The sequence below is a fragment of the Anguilla rostrata genome, chromosome 5 (assembly GCF_018555375.3).
Source record: "Anguilla rostrata isolate EN2019 chromosome 5, ASM1855537v3, whole genome shotgun sequence".
In the NCBI taxonomy this organism is placed as follows: Eukaryota; Metazoa; Chordata; class Actinopteri; order Anguilliformes; family Anguillidae; genus Anguilla; species Anguilla rostrata.
Genome location: NC_057937.1, coordinates 5,842,760 through 5,861,762, shown reverse-complemented (window position 1 = coordinate 5,861,762; position 19,003 = coordinate 5,842,760). Strand labels below are relative to the sequence as shown.

The 19,003-nt window shown below is 41.2% G+C and overlaps 2 protein-coding genes across 6 annotated transcripts; one reads left to right on the top strand and one right to left on the bottom strand.

Moving 5' to 3' along the window:
- Positions 1-1,083: 1,083 nt before the first annotated feature.
- LOC135254529 (alcohol dehydrogenase 1-like) lies at positions 1,084-8,619 on the top strand. The gene is made up of 10 exons (XM_064334766.1): positions 1,084-1,193; positions 2,565-2,666; positions 3,318-3,459; positions 3,940-4,027; positions 4,535-4,546; positions 5,208-5,427; positions 5,965-6,225; positions 7,082-7,214; positions 7,786-7,924; positions 8,093-8,619. Exons 1-10 carry the CDS (start codon positions 1,176-1,178, stop codon positions 8,124-8,126), a joined length of 1,149 nt encoding a protein of 382 aa, XP_064190836.1. The 5' UTR covers positions 1,084-1,175; the 3' UTR covers positions 8,127-8,619.
- A 536-nt stretch (positions 8,620-9,155) lies between these two features.
- On the bottom strand, positions 9,156-18,998 carry LOC135254531 (uncharacterized). Of its 5 annotated transcripts, XR_010329916.1 has the most exons (5): positions 18,644-18,998; positions 17,884-18,058; positions 13,447-16,163; positions 11,807-12,050; positions 9,156-10,601 (listed from the first exon to the last, which is right to left on the bottom strand). XR_010329916.1 is itself a non-coding variant. In XM_064334772.1 (3 exons), exons 2-3 carry the CDS (start codon positions 12,045-12,047, stop codon positions 9,748-9,750), a joined length of 1,095 nt encoding a protein of 364 aa, XP_064190842.1. In that variant the 5' UTR covers positions 12,048-12,050; positions 18,644-18,996; the 3' UTR covers positions 9,156-9,747. The 5 variants fall into 5 exon arrangements, 4 of the variants coding, with proteins under 4 accessions (XP_064190842.1, XP_064190841.1, XP_064190840.1 ...); XM_064334772.1 differs by lacking the exons at positions 13,447-16,163; positions 17,884-18,058 and having other exon boundaries at positions 18,644-18,996; XM_064334771.1 differs by lacking the exons at positions 17,884-18,058; positions 18,644-18,998 and having other exon boundaries at positions 13,447-13,461.
- Positions 18,999-19,003: the final 5 nt, after the last annotated feature.

Below are 19,003 nucleotides of genomic sequence, written 5' to 3'. Positions count from 1 at the left end.
ATCAACTTTCTGTCTCCCGGCTTTTGAAGCTGAGGTGTTCCAGTTTAAGGCATCTTATGAGCATTCTTGAAGAGGTATGCCCAATGAAAAAAAAAAACATCCATTGCTGCGGTATCGTGCTTAGTCATATAGCCCTTCAAGAATAATTATAAGATGGGTCAAACGGGAGCATTTTATCTTCGATGGCAGGGAGACAGGTCTTTGACTGTTAGAGTGTGGCGCTGAGCAGCTGGCTCGTCTACAGATTCTGCAACGTACCCCTGGCAGTCTTACGTTCAGGTGTTTCAGCATTCAAACGCGAACGGTGCTGACCGAGTCGCTGCTGTGATAGGAGAGCGCCCCCTGCTGTGCCGCTCCAGACCCTGCAAGCTGCACGTTTAATTTTGGAGCACGTGAACTAAAATCACTAGGGAAACACCGTCCTTTCAGCCACTGAATCTGCTCCTTGTCTCACAGTTGTTATTATTATTATTATTATTATTGTTGTTTTACTCGCTTGAATTGCCACCTACTGTTCAAGAGAGTACAACACAGTACTTTTAAAGCAGTGGATCCCAACCATGTTCCTGGAGATGGCTCCTGTAGGTTTTTATTCGAACACTAATTTGGCGCACCTGATTCTACTGATGAGCAGCTCGATGACCTCTCCAGCTGCTGAATGAGGTGCGCTTTATCAGAGTTGGACTGAAAACCTGCAGGATGGTAGGTCTCCAGGGACAGGGTTGGGAACCACCATTTTAAAGAATATTCTTTCCTCTGTTCCTGCTCTGTTGCTCTGGGACCGCTTGGTACATTTTCCCAACAACATAAAAACACTCTCCCAATATGATGTTTGCAAGCTGTAGTCATTTCCTGTAAAATTTTGGTATGCAGTATACCACATATAAGTTTGTTTGCAAAGCCTTTAAAGGAATGATTGGCTTTTAAAATACAATTTCAGTTTGTGCAAACTACTTTGCATGAATTCTACTTTCTCGCTTGAGAGACAAAAGTACATTTGTGCCCCTATACCGTATATATTTCAGCCAAATCTACACATTAAACAAACCAATCGATCGTTGTGGAAAGGGTTATGACAGACGTTCAGTATTTGCACAGAAGAGGGAGCATTAGCCAGGCTGTGACTCTGTGAGTCTCACATAGAGCTCGCTCATTCAGATACTCATATTCTTACAATGGCCACTGTAGGAAAGGTATGTACACTATTCCTTTTACTAGACCATTCTTATAGACAATTCTGTAACTAACTTAGCATGTGCTTTGTTTGAGGCCTGAAATTCATTTGTTATTAATTGTTCCTTAACATTAGGCCATGGTCATCTCTTTTTATTACGTGTATTACGACACGAAAAACCATTTTTTTGAAGTTGGGTACATATACTTTGTTTTGCTAAAATATGACCAGGGTAAAAGTATATTTAAGACTGTCTCCATCATTTGTCCTTTTGCCATAAATCTGCTTTATAACTAAGTGATATATTTTAATATAAGGAAAACACTGTTAGAAAGCTTAATGCTTTATTTAACATTATCAAGTTAGCACAGGCTCAAAGCTTTGCTTAATATTATGAAGCAGAACAGGCTTAAAGTTTTATTTAAAATGATCATGTTACCACAATGTTAAAGCTTTATTTAATATTATTAAGTTTCCACAGACTTAAAACTTTATTTAATGTTATTAAATTACAATGTGTGCTACAGTGGCTAGTCTCAATAAAGTAATTTTGGTGGCTGACAACCCAGATGAATCTAAATCTCTACATTTGCATTTTAGCATTTAACAGATGCCGTAGGTTACAATTTTCCCACACTATGCATTTATACATCTAGCTATTTACTGAAATAATTCAGGTCAAATGCTTCAATCAGGGGTACAATTGCAGTACCCCAGAGGAATTATCCTGCTTTTATTCTAGTACATCTACACTGAGTGCCCACAAAATCACTAATGTAATGCAAATAATAGCATTCTCTATTTTGGCTTTTTGAATCATTGACCTCAAGAGTACGACCCCCCTAAAAAACGAAAAGTAAACACACGTGTTCAACATTGACCCACTTGCATAAAGGTACATGCTTTTGCAACAGTGGACTTGGGAAAATGGCACAAGATACAGCCATGCCCTTCATTACAAGGACAAACCAAAGTAGAGCGTGCCTGCAAGCATAAATGAGGAGGTCCAGGGCCTCATAGCCAGTGATGCCAGTGAGATCATTTATACAACCCCAGTGTTGCAAATCTGTCCCAAAGTCATTGTGTTGATTTTGGCTGTTGTGCTTTTGGGGCCTTCAAATCTGTGTTGGTTTCAAGTATCTGGATCATATGGGGCTGGAGATATAATGATTTCAATGTCATGATTTCAAAGGTTTATCTTACGTTCAATTTTACGAAACGTTGTAAAATGTCTCAGGTAAATCAAAGCAAGGTTTATTGCTCATGCACACAGGAGCTACAAACCTTTATCATAACTGCTTGACTGAGCAGTACCTCGAGGAATTTACAGTTCAAAGAGCAGCGACCGCTCCATGTTCAGGTAAGCCAATCACCTGCCTCTGCTTCCCAGGCGATTAAGTGCAGGGCGGCGGTGGCCTGGGGGCCCAACAGACCCTTGGTCATGGAGGAGATCGAGGTCGCGCCACCCGAGGCTCACGAGATCCGCATCAAGGTGAGACAAAGTCCAAAAAGCCACGCCATTTGAGGTGAGGAATTCAAGGTATCATAAAGGTTACAGGTTCAAATCCCAACTTGGGCACTGCATTGTCATTGCAACTGCAAGCAGAGGTGCTTCACCCGCACAATAAGCCATGCTATGTGTCGTGAGGAATTCAAGGTCACTGAGAGGTTAGAGGTTCAAATCCCAGTGTGGACGCTGCACTGTCACTGTACCTGCAAGCAGAGGTGCTTCACTCACACAATAAGCTGGACTGCACAGTCACTGCTGAGGTTGAATGCAGGCAGCCTGTAGGTGTCCAGTCCACCAGAGGGGGTGCTATAAGGAGAATGGCAAGCAGTATCCTCTCAGGTGAACCCCGCCCCCCACCACCAACCCGCCATTCCCAGGTGGAATTACAGTGTAACTATGTGCCAATCTACAGCCTTCCCTACCACAGTGAGCGCTGGCAGAGACAGGATTAGAACCCACACTGTGGGGGGCATGACTGCCATTGGTATTGCCCTCCAGGAGCACCTGGAGCAGAACTATAAAGTCCACTGTGCTGCAGGTGTAAGACAGGTGTGTCACTGGCGCTTGCCATTGATAAACAATTTTGTGAATCATATCTCAGATTTAAAGTATGTATATAAATTTAATTTGCAGATTGTTGCAACTGCGGTTTGCCACACAGACCTGTACTTCCTCCGCGAGCGTGGCAGGGGGGAGGGGTTTCCTGCCGTGCTGGGCCACGAGGGGGCGGGGACTGTGGAGAGCGTGGGGCCAGGAGTGACCAGGTTTAAACCAGGTGAGCAGGTGCACCGACGCGTCCTGAGCCAGAGAGCCCTCTGACACAACTTATAACACATTACAGGCCTTATTGTGCGTTACGTGACATTACATTACAGGCATTACATTGCATTACATGACATTACATTAAAGCCATTACATTACAATTTACATTGCAATACAGGCATTTAGCAGATGCTCTTACATTACATTACAGGCATTACATTACAACTTGCATTACAGGCATTTAGCATACGTTCTTACATTACATTACAAGCATTTAGCATACGTTCTTACATTACATAACAGGCATTTAGCATACGCTGTTACATTACATTACAGGCATTTAGCAGACGCTCTTACATTACATTACAGGCATTACATTGCTTCAGTAATGATCTAGCTGCATAAATGGACTACATGGAAAAGACTGTAAGCTGTGCAGTTTGCCTGAAGTGAAGTCTGCTGCTAGGTCAAAGTTTCTTTTCCTCCTTTACAGGAGACACGGTCGTTCCTCTTTTTGTGTCTCAGTGCCGGGAGTGCCGATTCTGCCGGAATCCCAACACCAATCAGTGTGACCAGAGCTGGTAAATAATGTGCAAATACCAAAACAAGGCTGCGCACAAATACTGTTACCAAACAAGGATGCACACACAAATACTTTTACCAAACAAGGATTCACACACAAATACTGTTACCAAACAAGGATTCACACACAAATACTGTTACCAAACAAGGATTCACACACAAATACTGTTACCAAACAAGGATTCACACACAAATACTGTTACCAGACAAGGATGCACACACAAATACTGTTACCAAACAAGGATTCACACGCAAATACTGTTACCAAACAAGGATTCACACGCAAATACTGTTACCAAACAAGGATTCACACACAAATACTGTTACCAAACAAGGATGCACACACAAATACTGTTACCAAAGAAGGATGCACACACAAATATTGTTACCAAACAAGGACAGTGCAAATTACATCATTCTGCTCCTACAAAATGGCAAAAAATAAATTAAATTGAAAATGCATTCCAGTGTCTCTAAGCAAGGAACTCTTCATGTTCTTCTTCCAGGTCGAGCCAGAGGTAACATCGCCTTCCAGACTGTTCCATACAAGGAGTTGTCGCTCCACACGGCTTCTTGATAACGCATTAATACGAGTCACTGAGAAATGGATGCCGTCCAATTCTGCACATTCAATGGACCTGTCTGTAAACTCTTTTAAAGAAACTGCATGGCTGATCAGTGGACCATAGGGTGGTAAACTGGGTCTGACAGTTAAATCCTGAAAATGAAAGGAATAATAATCCTTATCAGATCATATTCCTCGCGAATTTCAGACATGTTTACTTGAGTTGTGTGTGTTAATTCTGATTAGAAGGTGGGTAAAACATAAAACTTCTGATCTAAAACAGGAATCTGGAGTTTTTTAAAAATCAATTCAATCAATCAATTCCCCCAGCATCTTCTTTTTTTTATTATAATTTTTATTATTTATTGTATGTTAATTAAGATTTTTTCTATTAGACTGGAAAGAGAAGTATAAAGTGTAAGTGTAATAAGCTTCGATAAAATGTATCCTATAATGTGTACTAACTACCACTGGTTTGATAGACCCACACAGCTGATTTCACAAATCAGTTCTACCTCCTGGCTGACAAATGGCACTAATTAGCTAACCCAGGTGATTTGACCAAGATACTTCTTTACTTCCTGAACCGGGACGTTTCCACCCCTGCTGTTCAGGCCAGGTAAAAGGCTGGAGGTGAGCTCGGACACCACGTCCAGACTGAAGTGCAGAGGCCAGACCCTGCTTCAGTACATGGGCACCAGCACCTTCTCCGAGTACACCGTCGTCAAGGAAATTGCAGTTGCCAAGATTCCGGACTCGGCCCCGCTGGACAAAGCCTGTCTGCTGGGCTGTGGCGTTGCCACGGGCTACGGAGCGGCTCTCAATACAGCGAAGGTGGCCAACCACGACGGGAGAAACCAAAACTGGGTGGAGCAACACGTGCTGACGGTTGCTCAGTAAACTTACTCCAAATTGTGGTCTTATGCCATGTTAAGAAAAGAATGTGGATTGGTTCAAAATTCTTGTAGCTCCACCCATTTTGGTAGTTCTGTTGACCAACCGGTGTCTGAACGGAAAGAGACCTGAAGTATTACAGCTAAATGTTTTCCTTAGTTCACTTTGCCTAACATAGGCAAAGTGAACAGCCACCAACTTGCATCAAATAAAAACTGACTTAATAACTTTCTATAGGACATACTATTAGGACTGTTAGGATATACTATAGTTATTAGTAATTAAGACTTTAACATCTATGAATGAGAACTAGACTAAATGTTGCTGAAGTGAAAACTTTTAAATATAGGCATTAGAGACAGAGACTTGAGCTTGGATTAAATCAACATTCAATAAGAAACTCAGTTTGGTGACTTAGCGTCTTCTTAATCTTGATTTCTTAATCCCCCTGCCCCCCTGACCCCCCGCCCCCCGCAGGTGGAGCCTGGCTCTACGTGCGCGGTGTTCGGTTTGGGGGCCGTGGGTTTGGCGGCGGTGATGGGCTGTAAAGCGGCGGGAGCTTCCAGGATCTTCGCTGTGGACCTCAACAAGGACAAGTTCCCCAAGGCCCGAGCGCTCGGGGCGACCGACTTCGTGAACCCCAAGGACCACGACAAGCCCATCAGCCAGCTGCTGGCGGAGATGACCGACGGAGGGGTTGACTTCGCCTTGGAGTGTGTCGGCAACGTGGACGTGATGGTGGGCGCGGGGTGTCTTCATCAGACATTCCATCCACGGTCGTGTTTTACCCCATCCACAGTCATGTTTTACCCCATCCACAGTCGTGTTTTACCCCATCCACGGTCATGTTTTACCCCATCCACAGTCGTGTTTTACCCCATCCACGGTCATGTTTTACCCCATCCACAGTCGTGTTTTACCCCATCCACAGTCGTGTTTTACCCCATCCACGGTCATGTTTTACCCCATCCACGGCCACGTGACTGCTGTGAAATTAGCACACTTTTTCAGAGGAGAGTGTGGCATTGGATTCCCAGTGAGCAGAAGCTGGAGTCTAGATATCTAGAGGGGTTGAAAGCTAGGTTGAGAGAGACATGAACAGACTACAGTAGGTTAATTTAGCTCAGGTTTTACCAGGATATATCCAGGCTATGTCCTAGTGGGCTTTCACTTTTCAACCAAATGTAGCTGGGTTTCAAGTTGAATGCCTATATCTATATGTCTGATCTTATTTTATGTTCACTGTTATGCACCACCTGACCAAAACAAATTCCTCGTATGTGTAAACCTACTTGGCAATAAAAACCTGATTCTGATTCTGATTCTGATTCTATATGGCATTTCACTGACTTCTGAAAGTCTACTTACTGAAAGCTGCATGAAGCTGTGCTTCATTTTATCTTATGGACATAACTGATACAGTATATTCAGTGGACAATAAAGATTTGCCATCCCATAGACGTAGAACATGCGCATACAGCAAATGTGCCACTGTCCTAAAAATCCTTCCTCATGTTAAGAGATACACAGAAAATATAATTATGCATTTATGTAATATGAATCTGTAGTAAATGCTCATCACATTCTTTTCCAGAGAAGTGCTCTGGAGTCCTGTGTGAAAGGTTGGGGTGTCAGTGTGCTGACGGGGTACAATGACAGTCAGGACGTGTCCACTCGATGTGTACAATTTCTTGCCGGACGGACTTTGAAGGGGTCACTGTTTGGTGGTAGGTTCCAAAGCCTGTACTGGCTAGATTTACATGTATTTTTCATATAGTCAGTCACCATCTTTTAACTGATATATATATATATATAATTATTGATATTTGGTTGGAAAAGTAAATCTGATGTGCTGTCCATTGAAAAATGGGCTGAACTAATGCTGTTTCTGGTACACTCAGAGTGTGAGCGTTGACAAGCTGAGAGCATAGTCAGCTTTATGCGGTTGGAGTTAGCATTCTGTCTCTAACACACAAAGAGTGTGGACAGTGTTCTGTGGTTGGAGTTAGCATTCTGTCTCTAACACACAAAGAGTGTGGACAGTGTTCTGTGGTTGGAGTTAGCATTCTGTCTCTAACACACGAAGAATGTGGACAGTGTTCCGTGGTTGGAGTTAGAATTCTGTCTCTAACACACTAAGAATGTGGACAGTGTTCTGTGGTTGGAGTTAGCATTCTGTCTCTAACACACTAAGAATGTGGACGGATTTCCGTGGTTGGAATTAGCATTCTGTCTCTAACACACTAAGAATGTGGATAGTGTTCTGTGGCTGGATCTTTATGATTCTGCTTCTGACAGGCTACAAGAGTGTGGACAGCGTGCCCAAGCTAGTCAGTGATGTCATGAGCGGGAAGCTGCAACTGGATGAGTTTGTGACCAAAACCCTTCCCCTGGACCAAATTAACGAAGCTTTTGACCTCATGGCCAACAGTGAAGGGTAAGCAGCATTCTTCTATGTGCGTTTTTTCTGATTCTTGTAAAGTAAAGTGATAAATGCTGGAACAAAGACATAATCATGGAACAGGGGCATGATCATTAACATAATCATGCAGCCTATTCTTCAGAAATGTTTAAATCTAGTAACGTCTGTCATTTTGTTTTTCAGAATTAGGACAGTGCTGACCATTTCAATGCTGTGAGCCAAAACAGGAAGCGTATTTGGTTTGATGAGAAGATGCTCAAAATCTAACAGAATATATGACAATAACACATTGACCTTCACAATAAAATAAATGTCATTTCATCATACAGACAAAACCTCGTTTAGGAGTTCTCAGATTGGCTATCTGGTTAATTCATTTAATCATTTGAATGAAAAAAAACCTTTATTGTCTCGAAGGGAATTTGCTTTACTCAATGAGGAGCCAGAAAAACACATTCAGTTGACTAGAAAATTGAGTTTCAAAGTCGCAGCGCTGAATGTTGTGACATGGAGTGCTTCGTTCACTTATTAAAACAGGTCTGAATTCTGTGCAAATTTATTCTTAATTCTCCCAAGTTTGTTCAGTTTTCTCTTCACCAAAACAATTTGACAAGTTCATAATTCACCAAAAATTTCACTGCTAAGCTGCATTTATCTCTGAGTAAATCCGAAGGACAAATATTTAGAGAAATAAAAGCCATCATCTTTGAGGAGGCAAATGCAAACTTTTCGTAAATCTCAATGTGAATAATGCTGTCACCTAGTGGTAAACCTGGTAAACAGTTGACCACAGATAAACTTGACACTTCACCAGTGGTGTCAAACTGGTTCCATCAAGGGCCAAGATATTTTCTTTTCCACTAAACACCGCGCTGGGTGATTTCAAATATATAGTGTATAATTAACGAGAGAAGGGAGAGCTAATAAGGGAAATGAGCAGGTGTAGAGCTTGGTTGAAATGAAAACCTGCATGTTCTCGGGCCTGGATAGCTTGATACCTGTGTTCTACACGTTCGACTCTCTGATCTGTTAACAGATGAACGCACTCAGGACATGCTAGCCTAAAGCTGTAGCATTAAGATCTTCCTTTACTGAAGTGAGGGGCCTAGCCCAAACCATGAAAAATAGCCCCATACCAAGGGGTGGCCAGATACTTCTAGTCATATAGTGTACATAGTAATCAGGAAATATTCAAAACGTTTACAAATCTGATACCTTTTTATCTAATGGGAGACCATGGACACAATCGTTTGCAAACAATTTATTTTACCAAGCTCTTCAAGACGTCGCCAACACCCAAACAATTACATCACTTTGTCCAGCAGGATCTGCAACACATTCTGACATCTTGTAGAAAAACATATACTGACAAATGAAAGCATGGTTACACTTTAAAGAATTACTAGATCACACAGAAGTTGATTTACTAAAGAGAATACAATTAGAAACATATGCGGTGGTTACAAATTTCCTCTAATATGCATTATAAATAACTAAATAACTAATTTGGAAATAAAACTTCCTGAACTGATTTTTGGTCATTATTATTATTATTATTCAGCCAAAGCCACTGTACCCCGAGTAAACGTATTCCCAAAACCGAAAGTTCAAAGCACTGCAGCATATCTACTGAGCTTCAAGAGTTTGAAATAAACAGCTTGTATTTATATCGATGATAAAAATCACTTATGAAAGAAACTCATTTTGTAACAACATAATTAGCTGTTTTGAGGTAAGCCACGAAGCATTTTAAAATTCTAACACTAAGGCAGAAAGGAGGCTTCTGTTCTGAACTGGTCCACTTGCATCTGCAAGTGATGGCGGACTCCTAACATCCATTAATAAAAAGTTGCACCTGCCTGTCTCAGGTCATTCACAAAGTCACGTAACAGGGTTGACCTCTGGGGATCCAGGTGCCTCAACATTAGCTGCACTCCATCTTCAGTTGTGTGAAACTGAGGAATGAGATTTGGGTTTTCAGTAAACCATATTTCCGCAGCCTGTGGGTCCAGATAAACGCGATGCGTATTAATCCAATCTACCGTGCGACCAAGAATATGCAACACGTTTTCATTAATTTGCTGCAGACGAAACAAATGCATGTAGTCAACAGCATTGAGGCTGATGGTTTCTGTCATGTATGCAAACAGGATATTGTTGATTGGCACATATACCACATTGTCAGGAATGTGTACCACCCAGGTGCTAATGTTTCGTCTCTGATCAGCGGTCAGGTTGATGTGATCACCGTCTGGGGCGTGCCCTTGAAAGGCGTCACTAACCCGGCTGTTCGGAATACGGCCAACCAGCGTCACTCTGTCACCGCCTGTGACGTGTCTTTGAATGAACACATCGATTATGGACCCATATAGCCCCAGCAGGGCGTTGTTGAAAACGTGTTCTCCCCGGTTAGACCTTCGGGCCTGGATCACATCTCTGGCCAGGTCTATACCACGTTCTTTCAGTTTACCCCTGAGTACCTCGAAAGACGCAATAAGGTTTTTGTGTAAATCGGCACCTGACTTGGCTGCCTTAGCTGCTGTGATGGCGGCGCTCGCCCCTGGTTTTTGTACTGCCTGTATAATGTAGTCGTTTATGTCTTTGGATACTTTGGCGCTGCACCCGATTACTGTCTGGCTTTTGTGTTTCTGAAGGATGGACCCTGGCTTCAGTTGATGGATTCCAGCTGAATCTGAATAGAAACAGAAACATGTTATAACATTATTTGCCTATAGACCAACAGAATGCAAGCATTTTGCTATGCATTTACTATAGCTTTAGTAGCAGTGGTTGTTTTAGTAGTAGTACCAATATAGCCATGTTAGCAGTAGTGTCTAATAGTAGCAGCAGCAGCAGTGGTAGTAGTAATACCAGCAGTGGTGGTAGCAGAAGTAGCAATAGTAGTAGTATTTGTAGTAGTTGTATCTCAATGATACCCAAAGCCTTTTGTTCTGATAAATATGTGGAAGTGGAACCCTTTTGAACATAAAGAGATCTAAGCCAGATACCAGCTAATTGAAAGGAGTCAATGTTGACATTAACCTCTGTGTGTGTTGAGCAATTGTTAGCTATAGTCAAAGTGCTTATTAAGCTAGTATTAGTATTACATTCACAACTTAGCAACAACCATAGCCTAGTTATTACACTGAGGAAGAAAAGCTCCTTGGAGTTACATAAAATGAAGAACACCTGAGTTTGTTTTGCCACTTACTTCTAAGCATTACAATATCGTTCAAAGTCCTGACTCTGGCCTACAGAACAGCCCTTTTCCCACCTAACAGGACATAATTCAGCCCTACACACCAGCTCGACCACTCTGCTCTGCTGCAGCGGGGCGACTTGCACTTCTGCCATCCGGGTGAATGGTTTTTGTTCGTCCTGATCACTGATCTTCTCCACCCTAGTTCCCCAGTGATGGAACAAACTCTCAAATCATCTATGGACCATTCAGTCACTGCCCATTTTCCACCATGGTCAGAAGGCCCACCTCTTCTGACTGTCCCTTGAGTAACTCTTAACACTACACCTCTGCAGGGTTACACCCAACCTAGTATCACTCTTACATCACTTGTACCTTGATCGTCTAGCACCTTCATACTGCACTTGTATCTTCACATAGCACTTTTCTTGCATTTATATGGTCTTCTTTAAGTCGTAGCTCTTCATCATATCTCTCGTAATCATGCCTCAGTTCTAGTTTGACTTGCCATAACTTCACTGACTTATTCTTACTTGTATGATTTAGCCTATACTTTATATATGAACTAGACTTAATGTCAGATGCAGTAACTGATTTGAACCAATCACTGCAAACTGCAATTGAGAGCAAAATCTTTTGATTGGTTCAAACAAATGAGAAACAAACCAAAGAAATCAACCATCTCACCCATTACGTACCTAGAAAGTCCTCATAGCCCTTGTCCTTCGCGGTCTTTAGGTCTCCCTGGAGCAGCGCAATGAAGCCGTCCACCATGTCGGCGGAAGTGCCCACCAAGGGCACGTCGTTCACGAATCCCACCCACAGTTCAATCGGAGGGTTGGTTGCCATCAACGGTTCTATTTGTGGGTGGGATCCCAGTGATCTTGTGAACAGTTCCACCGGTGGGTGGGACGACATCCTGACCTCAGATTTGGCCATGTCCTAATGAGATACAGATGGGATGTTTTAATCACAGTTGCAGCAGCTAAAAAGAAAGTAATTAATGACATTATTTCTAACATCTGGTTCCTGGTTTGGGACCTACCTTAAGGTTTAGAACCCAGTTCCTTTTAGGTATTAAAGACATCCAAGAGAATAATCATCATCATGTTTTGACAAATTGGCACAATAGGTAATTATTCATGTTTTGTTACTTCTGCTGGAGCAATTATAAACATAATTCATACGTAGCAACACCAGTTCAACTGTTTGATTTAATGTAATCTTCCCTAAAATTCCCTCTATGTATGTGCATCAATCTGCCTTTCTGAAACTGCATATTCATAAATATGGACATAATGTAATTCCATACACTATTAAAACTTGTCACTTTCTATTTCTGAAATAACAAAGGAGGATTAACAAATAGAGGATTTCTTACATGTAATGTGCATATGTTACAGGAGATATACAATAAAGGTTTATAACCCCTGGCTGTCATACCCCCCACCCCCACCATGCAAGTGTTCAGGTTCTCCCAAAAATTAATCGGAAATGATTTCTTACCTTCTGCATTACAATAAATAAGGTTATTCGGATGAAAAATTATGTAATGCTGCTGGAAACTTCTTTGATTAGTATTTAAATCTAAACAGTAGCAGTCTTGAAGCTTGGAAATAGGACTCTTCTCAAACAATAGATATAAAAGCTTCACAGTTCACTCCCAAATTGCAAAATCTTTTTTCTGATGAAATATTAGTCTGTCATAATCGCAAAAGTGATTGTTGGAGAGAGGAGGGAAAAGCCTTCTATTGTAATTTTACAGCTTTCAATTGAAAGTCAAATGTCAAAATAAATCTTTTAGTCTGAGTCAAAGTTCAAGATAAAAATTATATTAGTAAACTATTCTTCACAAATAAAAATGTTCAAGTTTCTTGCCTGCTGCATTGAGCTTGTTGAGCAACTGAAATCTTTTGGGCACTTTAACTTCCTTGTGTTATACTTTTTTTCCACTAAGAAAATGAGGAAGTAGATTTCTGAGAAAGTTTATCATACGATCTTAGGTATGACTGTCATTTTGTCAGGGTGGTTTGGTTTCTGCAACAATGTTAGTCTGATAACATGCACTTCCCTCTCCTGACTTGTAGACTGTTTACCAAGTCATTTGTACACCCACCTAAAACATGACTGGTGTGAAATTTCTTGTGTCGGTCAGATATTGCAGAAAATTGTGCTAATGGCTAATATTACACTGCTCTTCCATGCTGCATCTATAAACCTGTGTTCATTAAAATGACATATTCACACAGTTGATCTGTTTAACCGGGAGCTTTATTGAGGTATGCTGCATTGGGAACAATTTCATGCATTTGGTGCATTTGCACTTGGGTCATCGTACCTGGCCTTAGGATGAAGTTGTGAGCCTCCCTGGACATTAGTTTGAGGAGAAAGCTGACAGCTTAAAAAACAGAATAAAGCATGAAATGAGAGTGGAGAGAACCCGAGAGGAGCAGAAGTGGGCACCATTTTATACCTATGCAGAAAACCGGTTTAGCAAGTTCAAGGTAACAGCCTGAGGGATTGGCTGCATATTTCCGTCCTGAATACAAGTTTTTTCTTTCTTTTCTGACCATGAAAGTGTATCATCAGCAGTAGTAACACACACATAAAAACTGATTTTCCGTTTCTGCTGTAAATAAGGTGTGGTACGGTGATGCAGCTCTGACATTCTGTAGCTATATTCTTTTAGGGAAGGGAAATCATGCTGTCTTATGCGGAATAGCCATCACTTTTCAACCAAATGTATCCGGGTTTCCATTTGAATGCCTGTACAGCGTTTCACCGACTTTCCACCACAAAAATGTTCACTGGGTTAATGCATGAGCATTTCTAGCCAATGTGAGTGCATGACTGTGCAGTGCGTATCAAGCATGGAAATTACACAGATTATTTAATAATGACTATTTCACTTTATACTGAAAGTCAGTGTGCAGAAAGCTGCATGAAGCCGAGCCTCATTTTATCATATGGACAATATTGATACAGTATATTCAGTGAGTAAATCCAAAGGACAAATATTTAGAGAAATAAGAGCCACCATCTTCGAGGAGGCAAATGCTAACTTTAGTAAATCTCAATGTGAATAATGCTGCCACCTAGTGGTAAACCTGGCAAACAGTTGACCACAGAGACAAAAGACATTCTACACCAGTGGTGTCAAACTGGTTCCATCGAGGGCAAAATTTTTTGTATTTTACTAAACACTGCGGCGGGGTGATTTCACTATATAGTGTATAATTAACAAGCAAAGGGAGAGCTAATGAGGGAAATGAGCTGGTGTAGAGCTTGGTTGAAATGAAAACCTGCAAGCTCTCTGGCCTCGATGGAACACGGTTTGACACCTGTGTTCTACACGTTCGACTCTCTGACCCATTGAAAGATGAACACGCTCAGGACGTGTTAGCCATTTTCCTAAAGCTGTAGCATTAATAACTTCCTTTACTGGAAGTGAGCGGCCTAGCCAAAACCATGAAAAATATCCCCATACCAAGGGGTGGCCAGATACTTCTGGTCATATAGTGTACATAGTAATCAGGAAATATTCAAAACCTTTTACAGATCTGATACCCTTTTATCTAATGGGAGACCATGGACACAATCGTTTGCAAACAATTTATTTAACCAAGCTCTTCAAAACATCACCAACACCCAAACAATTACATCACTTTGTCCAGCAGGATCTGCAACACATTCTGACATCTTGTAGAAAAACATATAGTGACAAATTAATGCATGGTTACACTTTAAAGAATTACTAGATCACACAGAAGTTGATTTATTAGAGAGCATACAATTAGAAACATATGTGGTGGTTACAAATTTTCTCTAATATACATTTAAATAACTAATTTGGAAATAAAACTTCCTGAACTGATTTTTGGTCATTTCCAGAATTGTTATTATTATTATTATTATTATTATTATTATTATTCAGCCAAAGCCACTGTACCCCGAGTAAACGTATTCCCACAACCGAAAGTTGAAAGCAAAGCAACATATCTACTGAGCTTCAAGAGTTTGAAATAAACAACTTTTATTTATATTGATGATAAAAATCACTTATGAAAGAAACTCATTTTGTAACAACATAATTAGCTGTTCTGACATGAAGCATTTCAAAATTCTAACACTAAGGCAGAAAGGAGGCTTCTGTTCTGAACTGGTCCACTTGCATCTGCAATTGATGGCGGACTCCTAACATCCATTAATAAAAAGTTGCATCTGCCTGTCTCAGATCATTCACAAAGTCACGTAACAGGGTTGACCTCTGGGGATCCAGGTGCCTCAACATTAGCTGCACTCCATCTTCAGTTGTGTGAAACTGAGGAATGAGATTTGGGTTTTCAGTAAACCATATTTCCGCAGCCTGTGGGTCCAGATAAACGCGATGCGTATTAATCCAATCTACCGTGCCACCAAGAATATGCAACACGTTTTCATTATTTTGCTGCAGACGAAACAAATGCATGTAGTCAACAGCATTGACCCTGATGGTTTCTGTCATGTATGCAAACAGGATATTGTTGATTGGCACATATACCACATTGTCAGGAATGTGTACCACCCAGGTGGTAATGTTTCGTCTCTGATCAGCGGTCAGGTTGATGTGATCACCGTTTGGGGCGTGCCCTTGAAAGGCGTCACTAACCCGGCTGTTCGGAATACGGCCAACCAGCGTCACTCTGTCATCGCCTGTGACGTGACTTTGAATGAACGCATCGATTATGGACCCATATAGCCCCAGCAGGGCGTTGTTGAAAACGTGTTCTCCCCGGCTAGCCCTTCCGGCCTGGATCACATCTCTGGCCAGGTCTATACCACGTTCTCTCAGTTTACCCCTGAGTACCTCGAAAGACGCGGTAAGGCGTGTGCGTAAATCGGCACCTGACTTGGCTGCCTTAGCTGCTGTGACGGCGGCGCTCCCCCCTGGTTTAATCGCCTGTATAATGTAGTCGTTTATGTCTTTGGATACTTTGGCGCTGCACCCGATTACTGTCTGGCTTTTGTGGTTCTGAAGGATGGACCCTGGCTTCAGTTGATGGATTCCAGCTGAATCTGAATAGAAACAGATACATGTTATAACATTATTTGCCTATAGACCAACAGAATGCAAGCATTTTGCTATGCATTTACTATAGCTTTAGTAGCAGTGGTTGTTTTAGTAGTAGTACCAATATAGCCATGTTAGCAGTAGTGTCTAATAGTAGCAGCAGCAGCAGTGGTAGTGGTAATACCAGCAGTGGTGGTAGCAGAAGTAGCAATAGTAGTAGTATTAGTAGTAGTTGTTGTAGTAGTTGTATCTCAATGATACCCAAAGCCTTTTGTTCTGATAAATATGTGGAAGTGGAACCCTTTTGAACATAAAGAGATCTAAGCCAGATACCAGCTAATTGAAAGGAGTCAATGTTGACATTAACATCTGTGTGTGTTGAGCAATTGTTAGCTATAGTCAAAGTGCTTATTAAGCTAGTATTAGTATTACATTCACAACTTAGCAACAACCATAGCCTAGTTATTACACTGAGGAAGAAAAGCTCCTTGGAGTTACATAAAATGAAGAACACCTGAGTTTGTTTTGCCACTTACTTCTAAGCATTACAATATCGTACAAAGTCCTGACTCTGGCCTACACTGCAGCCAACAGAACAGCCCTTTTCCCACCTAACAGGACATAATTCAGCCCTACACACCAGCTCAACCACTCTGCTCTGCTGCAGCGGGGAGACTTGCACTTCTGCCATCCGGGTGAATGGTTTTCGTTCGTCCTGATCACTGAGCTTCTCCACCCTAGTTCCCCAGTGATGGAACAAACTCTCAAATCTTCTACGGACCACTCAGTCACTGCCCATTTTCCACCATGGTCAGAAGACCCACCTCTTCTGACTGTGCCTTGAGTAACTCTTAACATTACACCTCTGCAGGGTTACACCCAACCTAGTATCACTCTTACATCACTTGTACCTTGATCGTCTAGCACCTTCATACTGCACTTGTATCTTCACATAGCACTTTTCTTGCACTTGTATGGTCTTCTTTATGTCGTAGCTCTTCATCATATCTCTCGTAATCATGCCTCAGTTCTAGTTTGACTCGCCATAACGTCACTGACTTATTCTTACTTGTATGATTCAGCCTATACTTTATATATGAACTAGACTTAATGTTCATGCTTATGAATAACTGATACTTAATAAGAATTTTACCTTGTTGGACCTGTGTTCTGTAGTTATTCCAGTGACCTTTGGTATGCACTTATTGTACGTCCCTTTAGTTAAAAGTGTCTGCCAAATAAAATGTAATGTAACTATGCACTTCTGCTAACCGCTAGTGCCCTTTTGAACTGTCTGTAACACCCTTGCTTTTCTGCTTCCTCAACTCAGGGGGATTTTTTTATTTATGCACAGATGCTACATAAGGAGTTTGTATTCTCCTCCTCCCCCAGCTTTGTTTAACATGGCTAAGTGTAGAAAATCTCTCCATGCTGCATGTAATAATAGAAGCCTTTCAGCCCAAAACATTTTACACAACAGTAGCAGTAGTAGTAATAGCAGATATAGCAGCAATAGTAGCATCAGCAGGAGTAGTAGTAGTATTAGTAGTAGCAATAGTAACAGTAGGAGCTATAATGGTAGACAGTAATGGGAGAATGGCTGTCAGACGCAGTAACTGATTTGAACCAATCACTGCAAACTCCAATGGAGAGCAAAATCTTTTTGATTGGATCAAACAACTGAGTTACAAATCAAAGAAATCGACCATCTCACCCATTACGTACCTAGAAAGCCCTTATAGCCCTTGGCCTCCGCCGCCCTTCGGTCTCCCTGGAGCAGAGCAATGAAGCCGTCCACCATGTTGGCAGAAGTGCCCACCAAGGGCACGTGGTTCACGAATCCCACCCACAGTTCCATCGGTCGGTGGGACGACATCCTGACCGTAGGCTTGGCCATGTCCTAATGAGATACAGATGGGATGTTTTAATCACAGTTGCAGCAGCTAAAAAGATAGTAATTAATGACATTATTTCTAACATCTGGTTCCTGGTTTGGGACCTACCTTAAGGTATAGATCCCAGTTCCTTTTAGGTATTAAAGACATCCAAGAGAGTAATCATCATCATCATCATCATCATCATAATGTTTTGATAAATTGGCACAAGAGGTAATTGCTTGTGTTTTTTGTTTTGTTACTTCTACTGGACCAATTATAAACACGATACATGTGTAACCACACCAGTTCAGCTGTTTGTTTGATTCAATGTGATCTTGCCTAAGGTTCCCTCTACTTGAGTTATGTGCATCATTCTGCCTTTCTGAAACTGCATATTCATAAATATGTACATATTGTAATTCCATACGGTTTTTAAACTTGTTACTTTTTATTTCTGAAATGACAAGCAGAGGATTTCTTACCTGTAATGTGCATATGTTACAGGGGATATAGAATAAAGGTTTATAACCCCTGGATGTCATATCCCCCCACCCTCACGATGCAGATGTTCAGGTTTTCTCATAAATTAATCGTAAATGATTTCTTACCTTCTGCAAATGTTACAGTAAAATACGTTATTCAGATGAAAAATGCTGTAATGCTGCTGGAAACTTCTTTGATTAGTATTTAAATCTAAACAGTTGCTGTCTTGAAGCCTTGAAATAGGACTCTTCTCAAACAATATATATATATAAACTTCACAGTTCACTCCCAAATTACAAAATCCTTATCCTGATAAAATATTAGTCTGTCACAATCGCAAAAGTAATTTCACAGCTTTAAATTGACAGTCAAATGTCAAAATAAATTTTTAGTCTAAGTCAAGGTTTAGTTTAGCTTAGTTCTTCACAAATAAAAAAAGGTTTTGTGCCTGCTGCATTGAGTTTGTTGAGCAACTGAGATCTTTT

What these genes read in the sequence shown, in the direction of transcription:
- LOC135254529 (XM_064334766.1), top strand. An exon ending in CTCACGAGATCCGCATCAAG is followed by an intron (nt 2,667 to 3,317) that starts GTGAGACAAAGT and finishes TTTAATTTGCAG; the next exon opens with ATTGTTGCAACTGCGGTTTG. An exon ending in AGTGACCAGGTTTAAACCAG is followed by an intron (nt 3,460 to 3,939) that starts GTGAGCAGGTGC and finishes CCTCCTTTACAG; the next exon opens with GAGACACGGTCGTTCCTCTT.
- LOC135254531 (XM_064334769.1), bottom strand. Translation starts at nt 12,195, where the DNA reads ATGTCTTTAATACCTAAAAGGAACTGGGTTCTAAACCTTAAG. An exon ending in ACTGGGTTCTAAACCTTAAG is followed by an intron (nt 12,051 to 12,153) that starts GTAGGTCCCAAA and finishes GTATCTCATTAG; the next exon opens with GACATGGCCAAATCTGAGGT. An exon ending in GGGCTATGAGGACTTTCTAG is followed by an intron (nt 10,602 to 11,806) that starts GTACGTAATGGG and finishes GTTTCTATTCAG; the next exon opens with ATTCAGCTGGAATCCATCAA.